The 19959-nt window shown below is 47.6% G+C and overlaps 7 protein-coding genes across 7 annotated transcripts; all 7 read left to right on the top strand.

The window, feature by feature from the left end:
- The first annotated feature begins 458 nt into the window (after positions 1-458).
- F5891DRAFT_257492 (major facilitator superfamily domain-containing protein) lies at positions 459-2531 on the top strand. The gene is made up of 7 exons (XM_041371110.1): positions 459-802; positions 852-917; positions 972-1132; positions 1184-1318; positions 1371-1530; positions 1585-2122; positions 2172-2531. Exons 1-7 carry the CDS (start codon positions 641-643, stop codon positions 2426-2428), a joined length of 1479 nt encoding a protein of 492 aa, XP_041227047.1. The 5' UTR covers positions 459-640; the 3' UTR covers positions 2429-2531.
- A 341-nt stretch (positions 2532-2872) lies between these two features.
- Positions 2873-5029, top strand: F5891DRAFT_257451 (MFS multidrug-resistance DHA1 sub-family). Its single transcript, XM_041371109.1, has 7 exons — positions 2873-3289; positions 3340-3405; positions 3461-3621; positions 3674-3808; positions 3868-4027; positions 4083-4620; positions 4673-5029. Exons 1-7 carry the CDS (start codon positions 3146-3148, stop codon positions 4924-4926), a joined length of 1458 nt encoding a protein of 485 aa, XP_041227046.1. The 5' UTR covers positions 2873-3145; the 3' UTR covers positions 4927-5029.
- A 519-nt stretch (positions 5030-5548) lies between these two features.
- Positions 5549-7458, top strand: F5891DRAFT_1108330 (major facilitator superfamily domain-containing protein). The gene is made up of 7 exons (XM_041363692.1): positions 5549-5760; positions 5821-5886; positions 5937-6097; positions 6154-6288; positions 6344-6503; positions 6554-7082; positions 7136-7458. Exons 1-7 carry the CDS (start codon positions 5608-5610, stop codon positions 7384-7386), a joined length of 1455 nt encoding a protein of 484 aa, XP_041227045.1. The 5' UTR covers positions 5549-5607; the 3' UTR covers positions 7387-7458.
- Positions 7459-7878: 420 nt separating this feature from the next.
- On the top strand, positions 7879-9826 carry F5891DRAFT_1029675 (uncharacterized protein). Its single transcript, XM_041361545.1, has one exon. It carries the CDS (start codon positions 8352-8354, stop codon positions 9453-9455), a length of 1104 nt encoding a protein of 367 aa, XP_041227044.1. The 5' UTR covers positions 7879-8351; the 3' UTR covers positions 9456-9826.
- A 1059-nt stretch (positions 9827-10885) lies between these two features.
- On the top strand, positions 10886-12742 carry F5891DRAFT_1029668 (major facilitator superfamily domain-containing protein; the record flags this gene model as incomplete). The annotated part of the gene is made up of 7 exons (XM_041361544.1): positions 10886-11041; positions 11103-11168; positions 11220-11380; positions 11433-11567; positions 11623-11782; positions 11832-12369; positions 12420-12742. The coding sequence occupies 7 exons, from the start codon at positions 10886-10888 to the stop codon at positions 12668-12670; spliced, it is 1467 nt and encodes a 488-aa protein (XP_041227043.1). The 3' UTR covers positions 12671-12742.
- Positions 12743-15103: 2361 nt separating this feature from the next.
- F5891DRAFT_950738 (uncharacterized protein) lies at positions 15104-15901 on the top strand (the record flags this gene model as incomplete). Its single annotated transcript, XM_041374990.1, has 1 exon — positions 15104-15901. The coding sequence occupies one exon, from the start codon at positions 15104-15106 to the stop codon at positions 15899-15901; it is 798 nt and encodes a 265-aa protein (XP_041227042.1).
- A 1898-nt stretch (positions 15902-17799) lies between these two features.
- Positions 17800-18737, top strand: F5891DRAFT_257379 (uncharacterized protein). The gene is made up of 2 exons (XM_041371108.1): positions 17800-18212; positions 18273-18737. Exons 1-2 carry the CDS (start codon positions 17927-17929, stop codon positions 18605-18607), a joined length of 621 nt encoding a protein of 206 aa, XP_041227041.1. The 5' UTR covers positions 17800-17926; the 3' UTR covers positions 18608-18737.
- Positions 18738-19959: the final 1222 nt, after the last annotated feature.

The following is a 19959-nucleotide window of genomic DNA, read 5'->3' as shown; positions in this document are numbered from 1 at the left end:
CAAAATACTTTATTCAGGCAGAGACCTTCCCTTGTTACCGAAGATATCTTCCTTCCTAGGAGCATTCTGAGCGCTTTCAAGGAAAGATGGGGTGGATGTAATTCATCATGTTCCTCCCACGCCATGTCAAATCCATATCCCCACCGGCTCTCGATATCCCCAATAATCGAGAATCCGGACAACACATTCTTTACAAGGCGTAGAGATGCGGATTGCACGAAAATTCTCAAGTCCAGGCGATTACGACACTGACCAATTGGGTACAATACTGACATGCATGGTAGAGGAACTACAAGGCCAGCTAGCTCATCATGACCCTGCGGCTTTCGTGACTTCCGCTTTTGCTACCGTGTTTCATAACAGAGAAGATGCTTTGCTTTGTATTGTTATGCCTCGTGTGCTGAACGTTTACATTGGCCGCAGCTCGGGTACGTACCAGCCTAACCTAATGCAGACCTGCCCGTGCTTCTGGATCACAACGATAGTTTCCTTTACGTTCAAGTGGGCCTTCACCAGTTTCCAAAAGCATGTGGACGATCTACCCTTCGACTAATCCGAGCCAAGGAGCCACTCAATTGCCGACTCATTTGCATAAGTTTAATAGACTGCGCCCAATCGTCCATCTTTCTCAGATACCACCATGACAACGCGTCAAGATGAAGAAGAGACTCATCTTCTCCAACAGCCAGACCAGCTGGTAGCCCGAACTTCACCTCTGCCATGGGATCAATTCTGGATCATATTATTCTTGCAGCTTTCCGATTCGCTTGTCGTTCAGACTCTTGCCCCATTTACCCCTCAAGTGAGTATATCCCTTCTGCGTGGATTTGAAATCTAACTGCAATTGGAAGCTGATCAGAGACATTGGTGTGACGAACGGAGACGAATCTCAAGTTGGACACTATGTTGGCATCCTGGTGAGCACGTCATAATCCTTTTTGTCCTGCGCTCGTTCCTTATATCGTTCCGAGCAATCATCATATTATACGGCTCAAGCACTGACTATCCTCCCTTGGAGCCAACTGTCTGATCACATAGGGCGGAAACCTGTGATTCTGACTGCTCAATTCGCAATGTCGATTTCAATGTTCTCGTTTGGGCTATCGAAAAATTTTGTCGGTCTGGTAGTCAGGTTCGGGTGTTCAATAACCGCTAAACTGTCAAGCACTCATTGACTTTTCAGTCGTGCTTTCTGCGGGGCATTTAATGGAAGCAATGGGGTCATCAAAAGCATGGTGATGGACATCACTGACACAACTAACTTGCCGAAGGCATTTAGCTATATGCCGCTCCCATGGATGTTGGGGACCTTAGTTGGGTAAGTTTATAAAGTACCTCTTGCTATTGAAACGAGATTCACGACAGTCTAGACCCCTCGTTGGTGGATCGCTCTCCAGACCCGTGGACAGATTCCCTGAGATTTTTGGGCGATCAATACTGCTGCAAATCTACCCATACCTCTTGCCATGCGCTGTTCCAGCTATATTCGCCCTGGTGGCTTGGCTAGTCGCGTATTTTTGTTTCAAAGAGGTGAGAGACATTTTTTGAAGACCATGTCTGGATCACACTAAGTATGGTAACGAGAGCGTTTCAACAACGACACCACTTTGGAAGCTGACAAAAGGAAGGCTCTTGCGACAGTCATATGCAAAGCCTTTTCCGCCATCGAGAAATGCTCTGGCCGTTCGTGAGGTAGCGAACTCTGAAGGAGTAGCATCAAAGCCGTTGCCACTGTGCGCCTTGCTAACTCCAAAGGTCCTGACTGTGACAACAAGTTATGTCACCATGACTCTGCTTTACATGGGATTCAGTTCGGTTCTACCTGTTTTCTACTCGACGCCGATTGAACTCGGTGGTCTTTCCCTTGATCCTCCCAAGATTGGTGCTATACTTGCGGTATCAGGTGTCGCGCATGGTGTATTCCAACTACTTTTCTACTCGCGGCTACATGATCGCTTCGGTGCAGGAGCCATGCATGTTACTGGTGTTGTCTCTGGCATACCTATCATCATTTTATTCCCGGTGACCAATGCGCTTGCTCGAGTCCATGGCCTGGGTTTGGCGGTATGGCTGTCTGTTGGCGTTCAACTTTCGCTGGTAACTAGCTTGATCATGTGCTATCGTATGTCAACCAACCACTTCCGGGATCTTACTTTACTGAGAAGTCGTAGCCTGTTTAGTATTGTTTATCAGAGCCGCCGCTCCCAATCGCGCATCGCTTGGAGCGACCAATGGAATTGTCCAGCTAGTTGTGGCAGGAGCAAAAATCGTTGCCCCAGCATCTGCAGCTTCGGTTTTCTCTTATTCGATGCAGGAAGGTCATGACGCATGGTCGATATATTACTATTTGATGGCATTTGCATTTCTCGCTGTAGGCACTTCTCTCTTACTTCCTCGTGATCCTAGTCTATGGGAAGATCACCAATAGTATCGTCACTAGTGATCTGCATGTTGTCTGTTTTTAGCCATGATGTTCAGTAATAGGTGGTATATAGCGCGGTAGCCAAACAGAGATATTTTTGCGTCCTTAACTCCTTGCAGGTTTTTCCGGTGCGTTGTGACTCAAAGTGAGGTAGCAACTTGCAATTTTATGTGGGCATACCTCAGGTTATTTACGAAAAGAATATCAAAAGCAGCTACGGCGAAAGGCATAGCGAAATTCAAACACAGGGCAGGCTACCACAATCCAGACGAATCCATTAGCATCAAGTTTCTCCAGGGATACAATCACAGTGTGTTCTGGCGCCGTGTCTACTCCCTCTAGAAATAGGCGAATGTAGATCAAACGTTCAGGCCACGCCGCGAGTGGAATACCCCGCACGTGATGAGAGTTTCAACACTGCAGATTTCAAATTAAATCTGCAGTCGAACACTTATCGACTGCATATAAGACACTTAATGGCCACTGGCAAGAGTCCCTCGAACTCACTGTCCTCAACTTTACCGGCTGGATATCTGAAATAGCAATTGTGGTGCGTCCGTGATGCCATTAGGCTGCTACTTGCGCTCTATCGGCTTTCTTTTTCAGTTTTCGTACCGAAACAGGTAACTGACTACTTATCAATGGCAATGAATCCCATCAACAGCCAGCTCATTATGATTGAAGAGTGTGATAGGGCTGTCTTCTTCTCGTACCACCATAATCATGCGTCAGGATGATGAAGAGACTCCTCTTCTGCAACAGCCGATAGTCAAGACACCTTTGCCCTGGGATCAATTCTGGATTATATTGTTCTTGCAGTTTCCAGACTCGCTTGTTTTTCAGACCCTTGCCCCATTTACCCCGCAAGTGAGTACATTCGCACTGCTTGGACTTACATCTGACCACATTTTGTCAAGCTGATAAGAGACATTGGTGTGACGAACGGAAACGAATCTCAGGTCGGACACTATGTTGGCATCTTGGTGAGCATATCACAATCTTTCATTATCCTGCGTTCCTTCCTTATATCAATCCAAGCAATCATCGTATTATACGGCTCAAGCACTGACTATCCTCTATTGGAGTCAACTGTCTGATCACATTGGACGGAAGCCTTTGATATTGACTGCTCTGTTCGCGATAGCAGCCTCGATGTTCTCGTTCGGGCTCTCGAGAACATTTGTTGGTCTGGTGATCAGGTTAGCGTGTCAAACAACGGCCATAACAGTTGATTACTGATATATTAATTAGTCGTATTCTCTGCGGGGCATTCAATGGGAGCAATGGCATCGTCAAAAGCATGGTAATGGACATTACTGACACAACCAACTTGCCGAAGGCATTCGGCTATATGCCGCTCCCATGGATGTTAGGGGCCATAGTCGGGTAGGTACTTACAACATGTCTGCTTGCTCTTGAAGCGAGATTGAAAATGGAAATCCTAGACCACTCATCGGAGGATCCCTCTCCCGACCCGCAGATAGGTTCCCCGAAATCTTTGGGCGATCGGAACTTCTGAAAACCTATCCATACCTCTTACCATGCGTCGTTCCAGCTATATTTGCCTCGGCAGCTTGGTTAGTCACATATTCCAGATTCAGAGAGGTGAGAGCGATGCTTTTAATGACCATGTCTGGAACACACTAAGTTCGATAATCAGAGTGTTTCAACAAGAGCACCACCTCTGAGGCTGATCAAAGGATGGTTATTGCAACAGTCCGATCCAAATTTTCCCATGCCATCGAACAATGCTTCGACTAGTTCTGCGGAAGCAAACTCTGCTGGAGTTTTATTAAGACCACTCCCATTGCGTGCCTCGCTAACGCCAAGAGTCCTGACTGTAACAGCAAGCTATGTCGCCATGGCTGTATTCTATATGGCGTTTAACTCGATCCTTCCTCTGTTCTATGCAACACCCATTGAACTCGGCGGTCTTTCCCTTGATCCTCCCCTCATCGGCGCTATACTGTCGGTATCAGGTATCGCACATGGTGCATTCCAGCTACTTTTCTACGCCCGTCTACATGATCACTTTGGCGCAGGAGCCATTCATACCACCGGTGTTAGCTCTGGCATACCTATCGTTGTTTTATTCCCAGTGATCAATGCTCTAGCGCGAGTCCAGGGAATGAGTTTGGCGGTGTGGTTGTGTGTTGCCGCTCAACATGTGCTAACGACTAGCTTGATGATGTGCAATCGTACGTCAACCCAGTACTTCGTGCATGGTACTTAACTGAGAAGGACCTACAGCTTGCTTGGCATTATTTATCAGAGCAGCTGCTCCCAATCGCGCCTCGCTTGGGGCAACCAATGGAATTGCCCAGATGGTTGCTGCAGGAGCAAGGATGATTGCCCCAGCATCTGCGACTTCGGTTTTCTCTTATTCGATGCAGGAAGGCCATGATGCGTGGCTGGTTTACTACTTCCTGATGGTAATTGCATTTCTCGCTATAAGTACTTCTCTATTGCTTCCTCGTGATCCTAGTGTGTGGAAAAATTGCTAGTAGTGTGTGTAACCGAGAACGACCTGCATGTTATCTTTTCTCAGCTATGGTATTATCCGATATATGTATCATTGCATACACGCTTGTTTTACGAATGGCTAAGCTCCCACATTCTTCTTTGACTCGTAACCAGTCTTTAGTACGTCTGACTCATGTTAACGCTTAAGTTGTCGGGGTCAAGGTGTGTCAAGTCGCAGCTAAACAGTGCCATATTAAGCCAAGATCGCTAAACGTGTTAATGTCCTCATGGACATGCAGGAGTCCTAAACCTTTCCAGAGTGTATCCTAGTATCATAGTACATCAGATACTACATAGTACACAACAGTATTAGTTCAGGATAGTTTCAGTGGCGCTGTCCGCCGTAGGGTTTGGCTGAGCGATCCCGAATTTACATTTGTCTGGGATTTGCATTTTTATCAATCGGTGATTTGCCCTGCACTAACTGGGACCTGGATGATCCACAATAGTAGGGCTTGAGCATATTTCTCTACCATGAGGAGCTTGCATGATTCAGAATTTCACAAGAACACGCTCCTCGGACTTGAACATATCCATATAATTATGTAAGACCGCGGGAGTTAACGGGCACGAGGGTCAATGATAAATATTAATCGCTGTTCTATTACATACGTTTTGGTTGGCGATCCAAAAAGCTCGAATGGACTCCTTCACTAGCAGCCATGTCCCAATTGGATGAAGAGACACCTCTATTGCGGCCTGAGGAGCAGGTCAAAATAAAAACTCCACTACCTTGGCGTCAATTATCCATTATACTTTTCTTGCAGCTCACCGAACCTGTAACTGCTCAGGCAATTGCTCCGTTTGCACCTCAGGTGAGCTTAGCCTGAGCTCATACTTTACGAGTTTCTGATTAGCCTTGTTTTGTTTCTTAGCTGATCAGAGATATTGGAGTGACTCATGGCGATGAATCGAGGGTAGCATATTTTGTTGGTATCATGGTGAGTGCTCATGTTCGCCATAAATAGTTGTTTTCTGATTCGTCTCCAAGTACTCCGTGTTCTACGTAGCTCAAGCCCTTACAACCCTTCAATGGAACCGACTCTCTGATCATGTTGGTCGAAAGCCAGTCATCTTGACCGGTCTGTTTGGTATATCAATTTCCATGTTCCTATTTGGACTTTCCAAGACCTTCGGGGGCTTGATATTAAGGTTCGGGCATCGTACTTTCAATTGAAATATAATGGTTTTAATATGTTTTTTTTTAGTCGTGTGTTGTGTGGAGCGCTGAATGGCAACGGTGGTGTCATTAAGAGTATGATGATAGATGTTACAGATTCAAGCAATATGGCTCAGGCGTACGGGTTTCTTCCTATTCCATGGATGACCGGGAATGCGCTCGGGTAGGTCCCACACGTTGTTTTGTGTATCCTGTCCTTACGTTGAATGATCGGCTAGACCTCTCATTGGCGGGTCTTTGTCCCATCCGGCAGATCGTTTTCCTAGACTGTTTGGGCAGTCGACATTTCTGAAGACATATCCTTATTTCTTGGCTTGCGCTGGTCCAGCATTATTCACCGCATTCACGTGGTTGGTCACGTATATGCTTCTACAGGAGGTAAAATAGTTGGTCTACCCATTTCGTTGATCTATCTCATCTATATTTAGACTGTGCCAACGACGACAACCTTATGGAGTCTGGTTCGGAACAAATGTCAGGCGTTAGTACATACCAAGCCACCGCAGCCGGATAGATCAAATTCCGATATGGTTCAAGGTTCCTCCGACGATTCTAGGCCCCTGCCTCTGAGCGCATTAATGACTCCGCGTGTTCTTATTGTAACGTTGAATTACGGAACTCTGGCTCTTCTTGACATCGCTCTGCGTACCCTAATACCCGTGTTTTATTCTACGCCAGTAAACATGGGTGGACTTGGCCTCGACCCTCCACGAATTGGCAATATTCTTGCAGTATTCGGTATTGCCAATGGTCTAATCCAGGTGTTTTTCTTTGCTCGGCTGCATGACCGATTTGGCACGAAGTTGGTATACACTTGCGGAGTCGCGTCTAGCGTACCGACCATCATCGCATTCCCGACCATCAACATGTTGAGTCGGACGTATGGGATTGGTGCCGCAGTTTGGTTTGCTGTCGGCCTTCAGCTCACGATGTCTATCGCGTTAAATATGTGTTATGGTTCGTTTTTTATGTCATGTGTCTCGCGACCCTCACTGATCAGTCTATGATAGCTTGCGCAGCGATGTATATTGCAGCTTCATCCCCAAATCGTGCATCATTGGGTGCCACTAATGGTGTTGCTCATACGGTCGCTGCGTGTGTACGCATCATTGGACCTGCATCGGCAATGTCGATGTTTTCATTTTCCGTGAGAGACCCCTATTGTGCGTGGGCGGTGTACTATTTTATGATGATGCTGGGACTCCTTGCAATTGGCGTGTCTTTCTTGCTGCCCCGTCGAATGTGGACGCGTGGTAGCTAGTTTTTGTCTCGGTCGTTAGCAGTGATACATGATACTTGTATCCTTGCAAGCAATGCTACATATCATAACTTCTGGCTTGCAATGGCTGCCGTTTGTGCGCCATTGATCAACTTTCCAATTTTGATTCAAATTCAGCTGTTTGGTGAGTCTCGATCCCATTTACCTTACTGTCGCTCCCGTGGATGTTGGGAGCCATAGTTGGGTAATTTACAATATGTCTGCTTGCTCTTGAAGCAGGGTTGACAATGGCAATTCTGGACCACTCATCGCATGATCCCCCTCCCGACCCGCAGATAGATTCCCTGAAATCTTTGGGCGATCAGAACTTCTGAAAACCTACCCATACCTGTTACTGTGCGTCGTTCCAGCTATATTTGCCTCGGCGGCTTGGCTAGTCGCATATTCCAGATTCAGACTTGTGAGAGTGATGCTTTTAATGACCATGTCTAGAACGCACTAAGTTCCATAATAAGAGCGTTTCACCAAGAGCGCCACTTCTGAGGCTGGTCAAAGTATGGTTCTCGCAACATCCTATCCAAATTTCTGGTGGCTTACGTACACCTACACATGCATCGTAGACATCTCTTTTACTTTACCTTACCTTGAGTACCTTACCGTCTAAGTCGTTCCACAATCCAGAACGTGCTCACGGTTCTGTTTTTTTTTCGCGTGTCTTGTCAGTGTTTCTCGTCATTGGCCACGACTTGATTTCACTTTTTTTAAAACTTCAACCACTGTTCCCTTTCTCCAGCTGTTATCTACACTGGATCCCTCTCGCAAACAGAAGCTTCACGCTACTGATACTAGTTTACGTGTTCTACTCTCTGCCTCTCGCTCGCCAAGCAGAGACAATCTGCCTGCCCCTGTCACCACTGCGAGGAATCGTGATCTCCTCCGCATCTCACGGCACATCTGCCTTCTCGTCATCAACCTCGTCGTTCCTGCCTTGCACGCCTACCTTGCTCATGCCATCTTCCAGTTCTGACACACCCCCAGTCCAGGATCCAGCTGCAATTTCTCAACCTGTACCATCGCCCACGCTCCTGGTACCCTCGCATTCTTCTAAGATGACGAAACTTGACATCCCCGCTTTCTCTGGGCCACTCGAACCAGCAACCATTAATGCCTGGCTTGGACGTTGTGAGGACTCTTACCTCGCATGGTCTGCCTTGAATGCAGATAAAGTTATGCCTCCGCAACTTCGCATTGTGCTCGCTGGACTCAAGCTCGAAGAATACAACACTAGCCTCTGGTGGAGCGAGAATCGTGATGTACTCAAACAGCTTGCCACTTGGGAGGCCTTCGCCTTGTGTTTCAAAGACCGTTTCATCCCCTCTGGCTGGCGTCTAGATGCTCTCGCCTGCTTCTACAATGTGTCGCAGGGCGCTGATGACTTTCGCTCGTTCGTCGCTACCTTGCAAGTGGCTCGGAACACACTTAGCTCAGCAGGCCTTGGATACACTATCACTGACTCGATCTTCAAGAACCACCTTTTGTTTTTTGCCCACCCCATCCTTCAACTGCGTATTCGTGCAATGCCGAATCTTGGGTACGAGAACTTGAAGGTGGACACGCTTATCGATGTCATGGCAACTACTTGGTCTAGTCTCGTCGCGGAAGGCCTCACAAAGTCAATTTCTCCTAGACTGGCGTTTAATGCTTCCTCGGCATCGCCGCCTGTGCCCACATCGAAGCCTGCATACCCACTTCCAGATCTCAGTTACGCAGAACGGGAAGCATTGCGCTCTGTTGGAGGTTGCTTTCACTGTCGCTTATCGCCATCTGACGCTGTCTGGAAACCACACATTGCTCGTGAATGTCCTGGTGACGTGAAACAAGGAATTCCCCCACGTGTCCCTCGTCCGGTGACAACTGTAGCAGCGATCGGTATACCTGAAGGATACAAGGAAGTCTATTTAACGCATGGCAACCCCGGTGTCACAGATTTCTCTGACCCTAATGCTGGTCTTGTCACTGCTCTTATACCCAAAGATGTCATCTTGCCTTCCTGTGTTCTCGAAGGCGACTCTGACAGTGATGACTCAGACGATGATTATGGTTATTACTAATATTTGTTCCTTTAATTGTTTGACAGTTTTTTTTTCATTTCTGAGTCGCCGATGTTTAGCTTTTGTCCCATGACCCTCCCGCCTTTCGTATACCTGCAGTTGTTCACTCTTACCCTGTTTGTGCTTTTCTGGAACTCCTTCGAACATTGGTTTACTGATTGATAGTTTTTCTTGATAGCCTGGTGGCCTACACATATGGTTCATTGCATCGTAGATATCTCTTTTCCCTTAGCTTGATTACCTTACCGTCGTCGTCGTTCCGCAATCCAGAACGTAATTCTGTTTTGTTTCATTTCGCGTGTCTGGTCAGTGTTTCTCGTCGTTGGCCACGACTTGATTTCATTTTCCCGTGCTATCGAACAATGCTTTACCCAGTTCTGGAGAAGCAAACTCTGATGAAGTTTCATTAAGTAAAGCCACTTCCATTGCGTGCCTTGCTAACGCCAAGAGTCCTGACTGTAACAGCAAGCTCAGATGTCACCACGGCTGTACTTTATCTCGATCCTTCCTCTCTTCTATGCGACACCCATGGAACTCGGTGGTCTTTCCCTTGACCCTCCCCTCATCAGTGCTATACTGTCGGCATCAGGTATCGCCCATGGTGCATTCCAGCTACTTTTCTACGCCCGTCTACATGATTGCTTTGGTGCAGGAACCATTCATACCACCGGTGTCAGCTCTGGCATACCTATCGTCATTTTATTCCCAGTAATGCTCTAGCCCGAGTCCAGGGAATGAGTTTGGCGGTGTGGTTGTGTGTTGCCGCTCAACACGTGCTTACCGTAGACTAGCTTGATGATGTGCAGTCGTATGTCAACCCAGTGCTTCGTGTATGATACTTAAGTGAGAAGAACCTGCAGCTTGCTTGACACTGTTTATCAGAGCAGCTGCTCCCAATCGTGCCTCGCTTGGGGAAAGATCGCAACCAAGAACGACCTGCATGTTATCCGTTCGCAGCTATGTTATTATCCGGGTCTATATTATATATATGGTATCAATGTATCTATACATTTGTTTCATGAACTTCTGGCTGAGCTCCTGCATTCTTCTTAAACTCGTAACGTCTCTGAGATGCTAAGTGCTTGACGTAGTAACTTGAAGGCTGGTTGGTTGGTTGATCTCGGAGAGATTTGGCAGACGAAGCGCGCAGTTTAAAATTCGCCCTGTACTACTAGTATCAGACATCAATGCATCATAGTGCGTCGAGCATACATTCACTTATGTTGAGAAATTTACGCCTCGTTTCTGAAAACTTACGCTTGATGCTTGGCTATACCGACATTCCATTGAGTGGTTAGAATTGGGTTAGAAGGCAACCAAGGCCGTGGGAAGTTTCATTTGTGAATGCGCACGGAGGTCAATACCCGTTCTATTACATACGTTCTAGATAATATTAATCAGAAGAGCTGGAATGGGCTCTCTCAGCAGCTATGTCCCACCAAGTGGATGAAGAGACGCCTCTGTTGCGGCCTGAGGAGCAGCTCAAAATCAAAACTCCACTACCCTGGCGCCAATTCTCCATCATACTTTTCTTGCAGCTCGCTGAACCTGTATCTGCTCAGGCAATTGCTCCGTTTGCGCCTCAGGTGAACTCAGCCTGAGTTCATATGTTTTACGAGTTCCTGATGAGCTTGTTTCATCTCTCAGCTGATCAGAGATCTTGGAGTGACCCATGGCGATGAATCGAGGGTAGCATATTTCGTTGGTATCATGGTGAGTGCCCAGTGTTCGCCATGAATAGCCGTTTCCTAATTCGCCTCCAAGTATTCCGTGTTCTACGTAGCTCAAGCCCTTACAACCCTTCAATGGAACCGACTCTCTGATCATGTTGGTCGAAAGCCAGTCATCTTGGCCGGTCTGTTTGGTATATCGGTCTCCATGTTCCTATTTGGACTTTCAAAGACCTTCGGGGGCTTGATACTAAGGTTCGGGCATCATATTTTGATCGAATATTCAATGGTAGTAATTTTTTTTCAGTCGTGTATTGTGCGGAGCGCTGAATGGCAACGGTGGTGTCATCAGGAGTATGATGATAGATATTACAGATTCAAGCAACATGGCTCAGGCACTCGGGTTTCTTCCTCTTCCATGGATGACCGGGAGTACGCTCGGGTAGGTCCTACACGTTGTTTTGTGTATCCTGTCTTTACGTTGAATGATCGGCTAGACCTCTCATTGGCGGGTCTTTGTCCCATCCGGCAGATCGTTTTCCTAGACTGTTTGGGCAGTCGACATTTCTGAAGACATATCCTTATTTCTTGGCTTGCGCTGGTCCAGCATTATTTACCGCATTCATGTGGTTGGTCATGTATATTTTTTTACAGGAGGTAAAATAGTGATTCACTCATTTCGTTGGCCTATCTCATCTATGTTTAGACTGTGCCAATGACGACGTCCTTATGGAGTCTGATTCGGGACAAATGTCGGACCATTCTTACGTTCGTACATATCAAGCTACCACAGCCGGATAGATCAAATTCTGATACCGTTCAAGGGTCACCCGACGATTCTCAGCCCCTGCCTCTGAGCGCATTAATGACTCCGCGTGTTCTTATTGCGATATCGAATCACGCAACTCTGGCTCTTCTTGACATCGCTCTGCGTTCCCTAATACCCGTGTTTTACGCTACGCCGGTGAACATGGGTGGACTTGGCCTCGACCCTCTACGAATTGGCAATATACTTGCAGTATTCGGTTTTGCTAATGGGTTATTTCAAGTGTTTTTCTTTGCTCGGCTGCATGACCGATTTGGCACAAAAGTGGTGTATACCTGTGGAGTCGCGTCCAGTGTACCGACCATCATTGCATTCCCGACCATCAACATGTTGAGTCGGATGTATGGAATTAGTACCGCAGTCTGGTTTGCTGTCGGCCTTCAGCTCACGATGACTATCGCGTTGAATATGTGTTATTGTTCGTTTTCATGTCATGTGTCGCGACCATCACTGATTAGTTTGTGATAGCTTGCGGATCGATGTATATTGCAGCTGCATCTCCAAATCGTGCATCATTGGGCGCCACTAATGGTGTTGCTCATACGGTCGCTGCGTGTGTACGCATCATTGGACCTGCATCGGCAATGTCGATGTTTTCCTTTTCTGTGAGAGACCCCTATTATGCGTGGGCGGTGTACTATTTTATGATGATGCTGGGACTCCTTGCAATTGGCGTGTCTTTCTTGCTGCCTCGTCAAATGTGGACGCGTGGTAACTAGCTTTTGTCTCGGTCGTTAGCAGTGGTACACGATACTTGTATCCTTGCAAGCAATGCTACATATCATAACTTCTCGCTTGCAATGGCTGGCGTTTGTACGCCATTGATCAACTTTTCAACTGTTGATTCAAATTCAGCTGTTTGGTGAGTCTCAATCCCTTACATATTTGACCTTACTGAGAACTGTTCTTCTCGAAGAAGATTTTGGAAAGCAACGTCCGTCGTCAAGGCTCGCTTTTCTTAGTTCTATTGTTGTTTGCATGCCTTAGCATAGTCCTCGTACTCAGCATATTCTCTCACCGGTGGCTATCGGCTACACTGAGAAAACAGTATACACGTCATGCTATCACAAGAAATCGTGCGGGTGATAAAGACACTCCGGAAGCTACCCCCCGCGGTTCTATCGTGCTTGGAAGATCCGAACTTCCTCTGGATACACTCGGTCAGTGATTCCATCACAACGCTAAGAGCCCTACTCTAGCAACTAGAACTGAGGCGTCATGTCATAAGGATCGTGGTGCGTGTTATCCCCTGAACGTCGACTTATGATAGCGGATTAGCCAGGTCAGGTCCAGAGATGATAGCCCTGCAAGAGACGTTCTATTCCCACGTGAGACTGCTTTTGGCAAGTACAAGGGAGTTGATCCCAGCTTCAGGGTCCAATGATGTCAGAAGGTGTGTCGAAACTTTGTTACAGGGCGCCTGATAACTCATTCGTTCCACCGTTGTCAAGTTAAGCTGCCGAAATTTCATTAACAATATTGTAGAGGGAAGCCCGCCCATTGGTTCCAGAGGATGATCATCTAGAAGGTATGTGACGTCAGATCCATAATTGTACCGCAGCATCATGATTCATGATCGATTGAAAGATTGATCACGGATTGTCAATCCGTCTCTCACTTATTGAGACCGAAAACCCTCGTTTCGGGAGTGCAGCCTAGTGCAGTGTGAGTGTGCAGTGTGCGTGTTCCATCAATATTGCACAAAAGGGTTAAGTACTTCTTCCATCAGTAATCATGAAATGACATTGATCACTTGATCACTTCGTTGCTCGAGTCCTACGGTAGTCATGGTGAACCCCGTTCTAGTGACCCGGTTTTCCTTCCCTGGTTGCTGGTTCGAACTGTTGAACATCTTTCGCACCGCTGCAATTGCCAACAGCCAGCACGCTTCTCTACTTCGTCGTTGGCGCTGACGAACGACGACACCCACACTCTTTTTAACGTCTCGCTCTCTTATTAGTACTGCATATCCTGCTTTTTTTTTATACAGGATGCAACATGTCTCTGTCCGACATCGCGCGATTCCCAACAGGGCGCTCAACAAGCGCAATCCTTCTCTTGTAAGCTTGCCCGTCCCGCCACCATCTGTCACGATATCGATACTTTCTCCCCTGGTATCCATTGGCGGTGAAGATTACGGTGGGAGCTCTTCAGTAATGGGTCTACTACCAGCAAGCGCGTTGACAGAATTTTTGTCGCCAAGCTATACTATCACTCTAAGCGCAGGCAGTAGCAGTGAAACCGGATCAATTAGCGGAGGTGGGAGTGGGGGTGGAAATGGTAACGGAGGTGGAAGTGGGGGTGGAAATAGTAATGGAGGTGGGAGTGGGGGTGGAAATAGTAATGGAGGTGGGAGTGGGGGTGGAAGTAGTAACGAAGGTGGAGGCGGTAGCGAGGGTGGAGGTGAGACTGGTAGCGAAAGTGGAGGTGGTAGCGGAATTGGGGGGGGAAGTGGAAGTGGGGGTGGGGGTGGAGGTGGGGGTGGAGGTAACAGTGGCAGTGGTGGTGGTGGGACTGAAAGTGGAAATGGAGGCAGCAACGGTGAGAACAGCCCCGAGGGAAGTAGCAGCACAGCGACCTCCACGCGTACATCATCACTAGCAGCCTCACCAAGCCCCCCTCCCTCTCCGGGAGGTACACCTTCCTTCATCAATAATGGTACTGGCAGCCAGCTCAATTCTAACGGTAGCGGAGGGCCGCTCGTGAACGTCCAAGGCACTCCGGTAGTTCAGTCTTCATTTTCGACGTACAACCCCACAATAACGGGCAATCCCAAGATATCTCAGTCCACGGGTGCACCAACCGCCGGTCTCCGAGGCTCGAGTACATCCAGTGGTGTCGGAAGCTCCCCGAGTGACGCTACTCCTACTCTTACTGCGACTTCTTCGCACCAGCTGTCCTCAGGCGCAATTGGAGGAATCATTGTCATATGCTTTCTATTCCTGATCGGTTTCATCGTGCTCCTAGTGCGGCGTCGCTCCATCGCTCGCCGTTTCCAGCGCCGCCAACAATGGCGGTTCGGCGGAAATGCCTTGCCAGGTAGTTTATCTGTCATAGGAGGCGGTGTGCGGGACCCTCAGAGTGGGGAACAACCTTTCCAAAACAGGGCGAGTGCTCGCAGCAGCTTTGCTACCAACTTTGATCAAGGACTCATGTTCCGCATTGACTCCCCGACGTCATCCCCCAATGTTGATCTCGCCGCACTCGGCATCACTCACGAGTTCCCTCCCATGGCGGAAGTGCGCGAACGCGCATCGCTCTTGTTCCCTTCTGCCGGTGCTGTTTCTCGTAGGGAGTCCATGAATAGCATGATGAGTATCGGGAGCGACCCTGACACTCAGTACCTCATTGTGGGAAATGATCTCAATCCTCCCGGATCATCTAGTCCCATGTCCGTCCGTCCGTTTTCTCCGTCAGAATCCTTCGCGTTTCCAAGGCCACCACCCCCTGGCCTCAATCAGGCGCAGCGTGCTTCGTCCGTTTCTGTTGGTCACGACCTCGTTGCCCCTTTGTCATCCGCTGCTACTCTCGTCCAGATCCACTCTCCTCCTCCCATATTCAATTCTGATTTACTGTCCTCTGCTCCCGCTTCCTCCTACCAGCTATCACCACCCAGCAGTTTGTTGACAACTATTCCTGGCACATTTCCTAATCCTTTTGCTGATCCTGCGAAACCCGAATTCGATACCATCCATCGCCCATTCGCACCTACGCTAGACGATGAAGTCTCCGTCGTCCCGGGCGATCAAGTCCTCGTTTTGAAGGTCTTCGATGATGGCTGGGCGTTCATCGAGAAGCAGTGCGGATTCTTGGATGATAGCGAGAGGGGTCTCATTCCCGTGGACTGCTTGCGCGAAGCTGGTCAGGCCCTCCCAGTATTCCTATCTCAAAAGCGGGTAAGCGGGTACCAAGCTGATATAAATCAACTAGCCCAAATGTTGAAGGTGTAACTTCAATTCATTTTGAATGACAAGCACGTAATTGGTAAGGTTTTCTCCTCTGTACCAAAGCCTTCATTGATTTCGTTGTTTTCTCAATGATACCAGCATAATTAGAGATTTATGATATCCATCATTGATCACGTATCAATCTCAAGTTCCTTGCATTGTTAAAAGGATCCATATATTCTATCTCGGTCACCTGATTCATCGTCCTGTTTTCTCTGCTCCTCTACTGTTTCATCGAATAGTTGTCCATATCACTTCTTTCATTTATCTTATCGTTTTGTGTTTGCATCGGTTGCTCATTCAACTTGGCCCTTCTGTACTGGACATTCATGTTCTATCATATTGCACTTGCTGGATCTTCTCTGCACTTCAGATACCTTGTCGTTGCTACTCTCTATCGCTACTGGATTTGATTGCGGACCCTTTTCCTTCATCAAAAGTCTCTTTGCTTACCAACTTCTGCAGTGCCTCGACAGCTGTAAGAGTTGTAATATTTAGACATCCTGATGCCCACATGTGATTCCTTGTGCGCTATCAATGACCAGTGCACTTAAAATTCATGGTGAATATACAATATCAGTACATGCCAGCTCCGTACTCTAAGTCAAGCTGAGTACGGATGAGATCAGACTGATCTACATGAGAGGGCTGAACACTGTCAATCCAAGAACAAACTCGTTATCTCCAGTATATGGCTACCACTGAACAGCAGCACCCTCGTGATTAAGGTCGTCCGTGCATACAAAAGCGTTTGATGGTTTCCTGCGTCAGGCACTTGAAAGTCAGTAAGCAATTGATAGAGGTTGCCAATCTCTGTTGTCGCGAACACCAAGGGTGACGGTGAAGAGGATCTTGTATACGTTTCGGCAGCTAGGTGTATACCGCGGCAGTGGACGAACCGGTTTCGTGAGGGTCTGGTTCAAGATCCACTGAATCTGCGTCTCGTTGAAGTAGTTAGGGAGCTCGGGTACCAAGGAAGACGAAGGCGGGTCTGGGACGATGGCCCGGGTGGTTGGGAGGAAATAACAGTGCCGAGTCACACTGGCTGGTAGCCCAGATGATGAGTATGCGCGCGTATATGCCATCCATGATGCTGCTAGCAATGTCGTTTAGGACGTGTTTCCCATGAGTTGAAAGCGTAGCCGACGTATACAGTGAATTTCAAAAAGGTACTGAGAGCTAACTCGGGCGAAGAGAAAGGATTGTTCATGACAAATCGTTTTCAAGAACGGCAGCACCTGGTGACTCTGAAGTCAGACTCAGACAGCCGCTACATTATTTTCTTGATGATGCACTCACTGAAAACTCGGAGAACTTCCGTATTTCAAATTAGACTCGAATATCTAGCCATAAAAGTCAGCAAAAAGTACTTTAGTGGACTGTAAAATGGTTGTGAGCGTCAGGGAACTTACTACGAGTTGAAACAAACATCTCCACCGAAGGCCTCGATGTTGCCTTGCATCCATTGCAAAGCTAGAAAGTATCTTTCAGGACATTATTGGATGCATTGAACCTGGGCCTGAATAAATAGTCAGATTATGATGCGAACGCTTAACAAATCTCGGGTACAAAGTACTAGCCCAAGTAGTATGATGTTCATCACGTGACTCACGATGTATCATTTTACATAACAACCAACGGTGTTCGAGACAAAACTTCACAGAAGGTCCGACGTAAGCACTCATTGTCATGTTGTAAAGGAATGGTCGACTGTCACCACAATTCATACCACCACTATGAACTGACTGGGTGCGCAATTGATAGTAAGCGCTAATCTGCTCAAGAGACCTGGCACAGAGAAACTGGGGGATCACTCACCCTTGAACCCATCAAAACCCACTTCAGACACATCTACTCGTTGTACTTTCTGTACTTTTCTCCCGATGGAAAAATTCCGACATGATGAAGCTGTAGAACACCAAAGCCTGGGAGCTATAAGGAAACCAATCAAGTGTGTCAGTTCTGTCAACTGCGTTTAGTATTCGCTGTCTGGAGAGCCATCACAAGGAACACCAATAGTCACATCATATGACCCGTCGCTTGCGTGGCTCTACTTCCAACCCTACCCTACGCGAATGGGATACATTGACCTGCACGTTAGGTTTCTCTTTTTTCTCCTTCCCTCCATCACATCATACCATCTACCCATTTCTCATCACTAGGCTTTTTCTCTTGATTACTTCGAGGGATTACGACTCAGGAGTCAACTCCCACTCGATCATGATCAAAACGTGTTCATCATCTTCCTCTCGTCGCGAGTGTTTCAAGCCAACCAGATCATCGTCACCTGCAAGAGAAGAAAAATCAAAATATGGTCGGATCAACTTTTTGCTCATATTTACGATACGGTCAGCTTATTTATTGATTCTAATAGTCGACCATCTTTACCACCTTCGCGAGCGTTGTTATTCGATGATTAACAGAATCATGTATACTCGTCCATCAGGGAGCTTGGCGCCGAAATGCGTCATTGAGGGTCATTTCAAAATCATTTGGAGCCTTGCCTGCTTGGGCACCAGTTTGGCAGTATCTCCGGATGAGACGATGGCTGTGAGCGGAAGTCTGGACGGCCAACTATGGCTGTGGAACATAAAGAAGGGCAGGATGATTGGCGATCTGTGGGAGGGCCATAATGGTCAAGGGAGGTGCCTCGATTGGTCTCCTAATGTCCTAGAGATAGCAAGTGGATCGACCGACAGCACCATATGACGCTGGAACTCGGATACTGGTCGACAAATAGCACCACCAATAGAGACCGGCCAAGGGAGGGTTTGCGCTGTCAGATATTCTCCACAAGGGGATGAATTCACAAGCGGCGGGAAGGACAAAGTAATCTACGTGTGGTCAAAGGATGGCGAGCTGCTCATGAAGATCGAGGCCCACGACAGCGATGTGACGTCATTGTGTTGGTCCAGGGACGGCATTCTTCGTGTCAGTCGATCGCACCATCCGAAAATGGCGGTCGATTGATGGGAAGGAGCTCTTTGTCTTTCAGGGTCATGACCATACTATCACCTCCCTGTCTTTCCCCTGATGAAAATTATCTGGTTAGCGCATCACTTGACTACTCGATTTGCATCTGGGACCTCAAGACGAATCAGCTAGTCGGCAACCCACTCTTGCATGACGACGAACTCTATACTGTTGTCATGTCTCCTGACGGAAAATATATCACCAGTACTGGACCAGATGCAAAAGTTTATCTGCGGAGTCTCGAGGCAGCTCTGAAGCGGCGAGGCAATGATGATGTGAGTGTTTGTAATGTATTGTCAGCATCTTTTCTAAGTGGGTTTGGTTGTCGTTCAGAATGTGGATGAGGACAATGCAAAGCTCAAAGCAAGTCATCTATGCTTTCCTTGTGCACTCACTGTAACTTACTTCTTTACTAGGGACGTGCAGCCCGACCGAGAGATGTGCGTCAATCAGCTGTGAACAAATCATTTGCTCATTTGTATCGTCAGATCATGCACACTAGTCTATTTTTCAAGCAGCAGCCCAACAACAGAGGCTTGGCAAAATATGTCAGTATAATCTTTCGTTTCTCGGATCATGCAAGTCTAATATTCGTACAGGGCAAAGACTTCTAGGACACTGACACCAACCCCACGCCTCGTCCCGCAACTCCTGCTAGCCAATCGTTTGACCTTCGCTGGCGTAATGCACTCGACCTGCACATGCACCACAATCAGTGCCGTTCGAGCCCCGGCATTGGAATTTCAGGTCATTTCCTGTAGGAGTCTCTAGATACATTGTCGTAGCTCCCTGTCGCGATGAAGATGTGAGTGCTCGACATTGGCAATATCCAATCCTCTTTAACAAATTTACAGAGGTATGGGAGATTGACGCCGAAGCGGCCGCAGCTATGCCTCGTACAAACAATGAGGCTGGCAGTTCAACGCAACCGGGCCAACCTCAAGCTATGCTGTGGACACTTGTGTCTCAAGGGCAACCAACAGGAATGCAAGGGTCAAATGGTAGGACGGGAACTGTTTCTTATGAAGTTAGGTGTTGCGGATTATTCTGTAGTTGTGGTCGTGCTCCCTCGCATGAGTCGTGAAGCT

The sequence above is a fragment of the Suillus fuscotomentosus genome (genome assembly GCF_016647785.1).
Source record: "Suillus fuscotomentosus strain FC203 chromosome Unknown F5891scaffold_22, whole genome shotgun sequence".
NCBI classification, from domain to species: Eukaryota; Fungi; Basidiomycota; class Agaricomycetes; order Boletales; family Suillaceae; genus Suillus; species Suillus fuscotomentosus.
The sequence above is the reverse complement of the archived record's forward strand: the minus strand, read 5'-3'. Positions and strand labels throughout refer to the sequence as shown.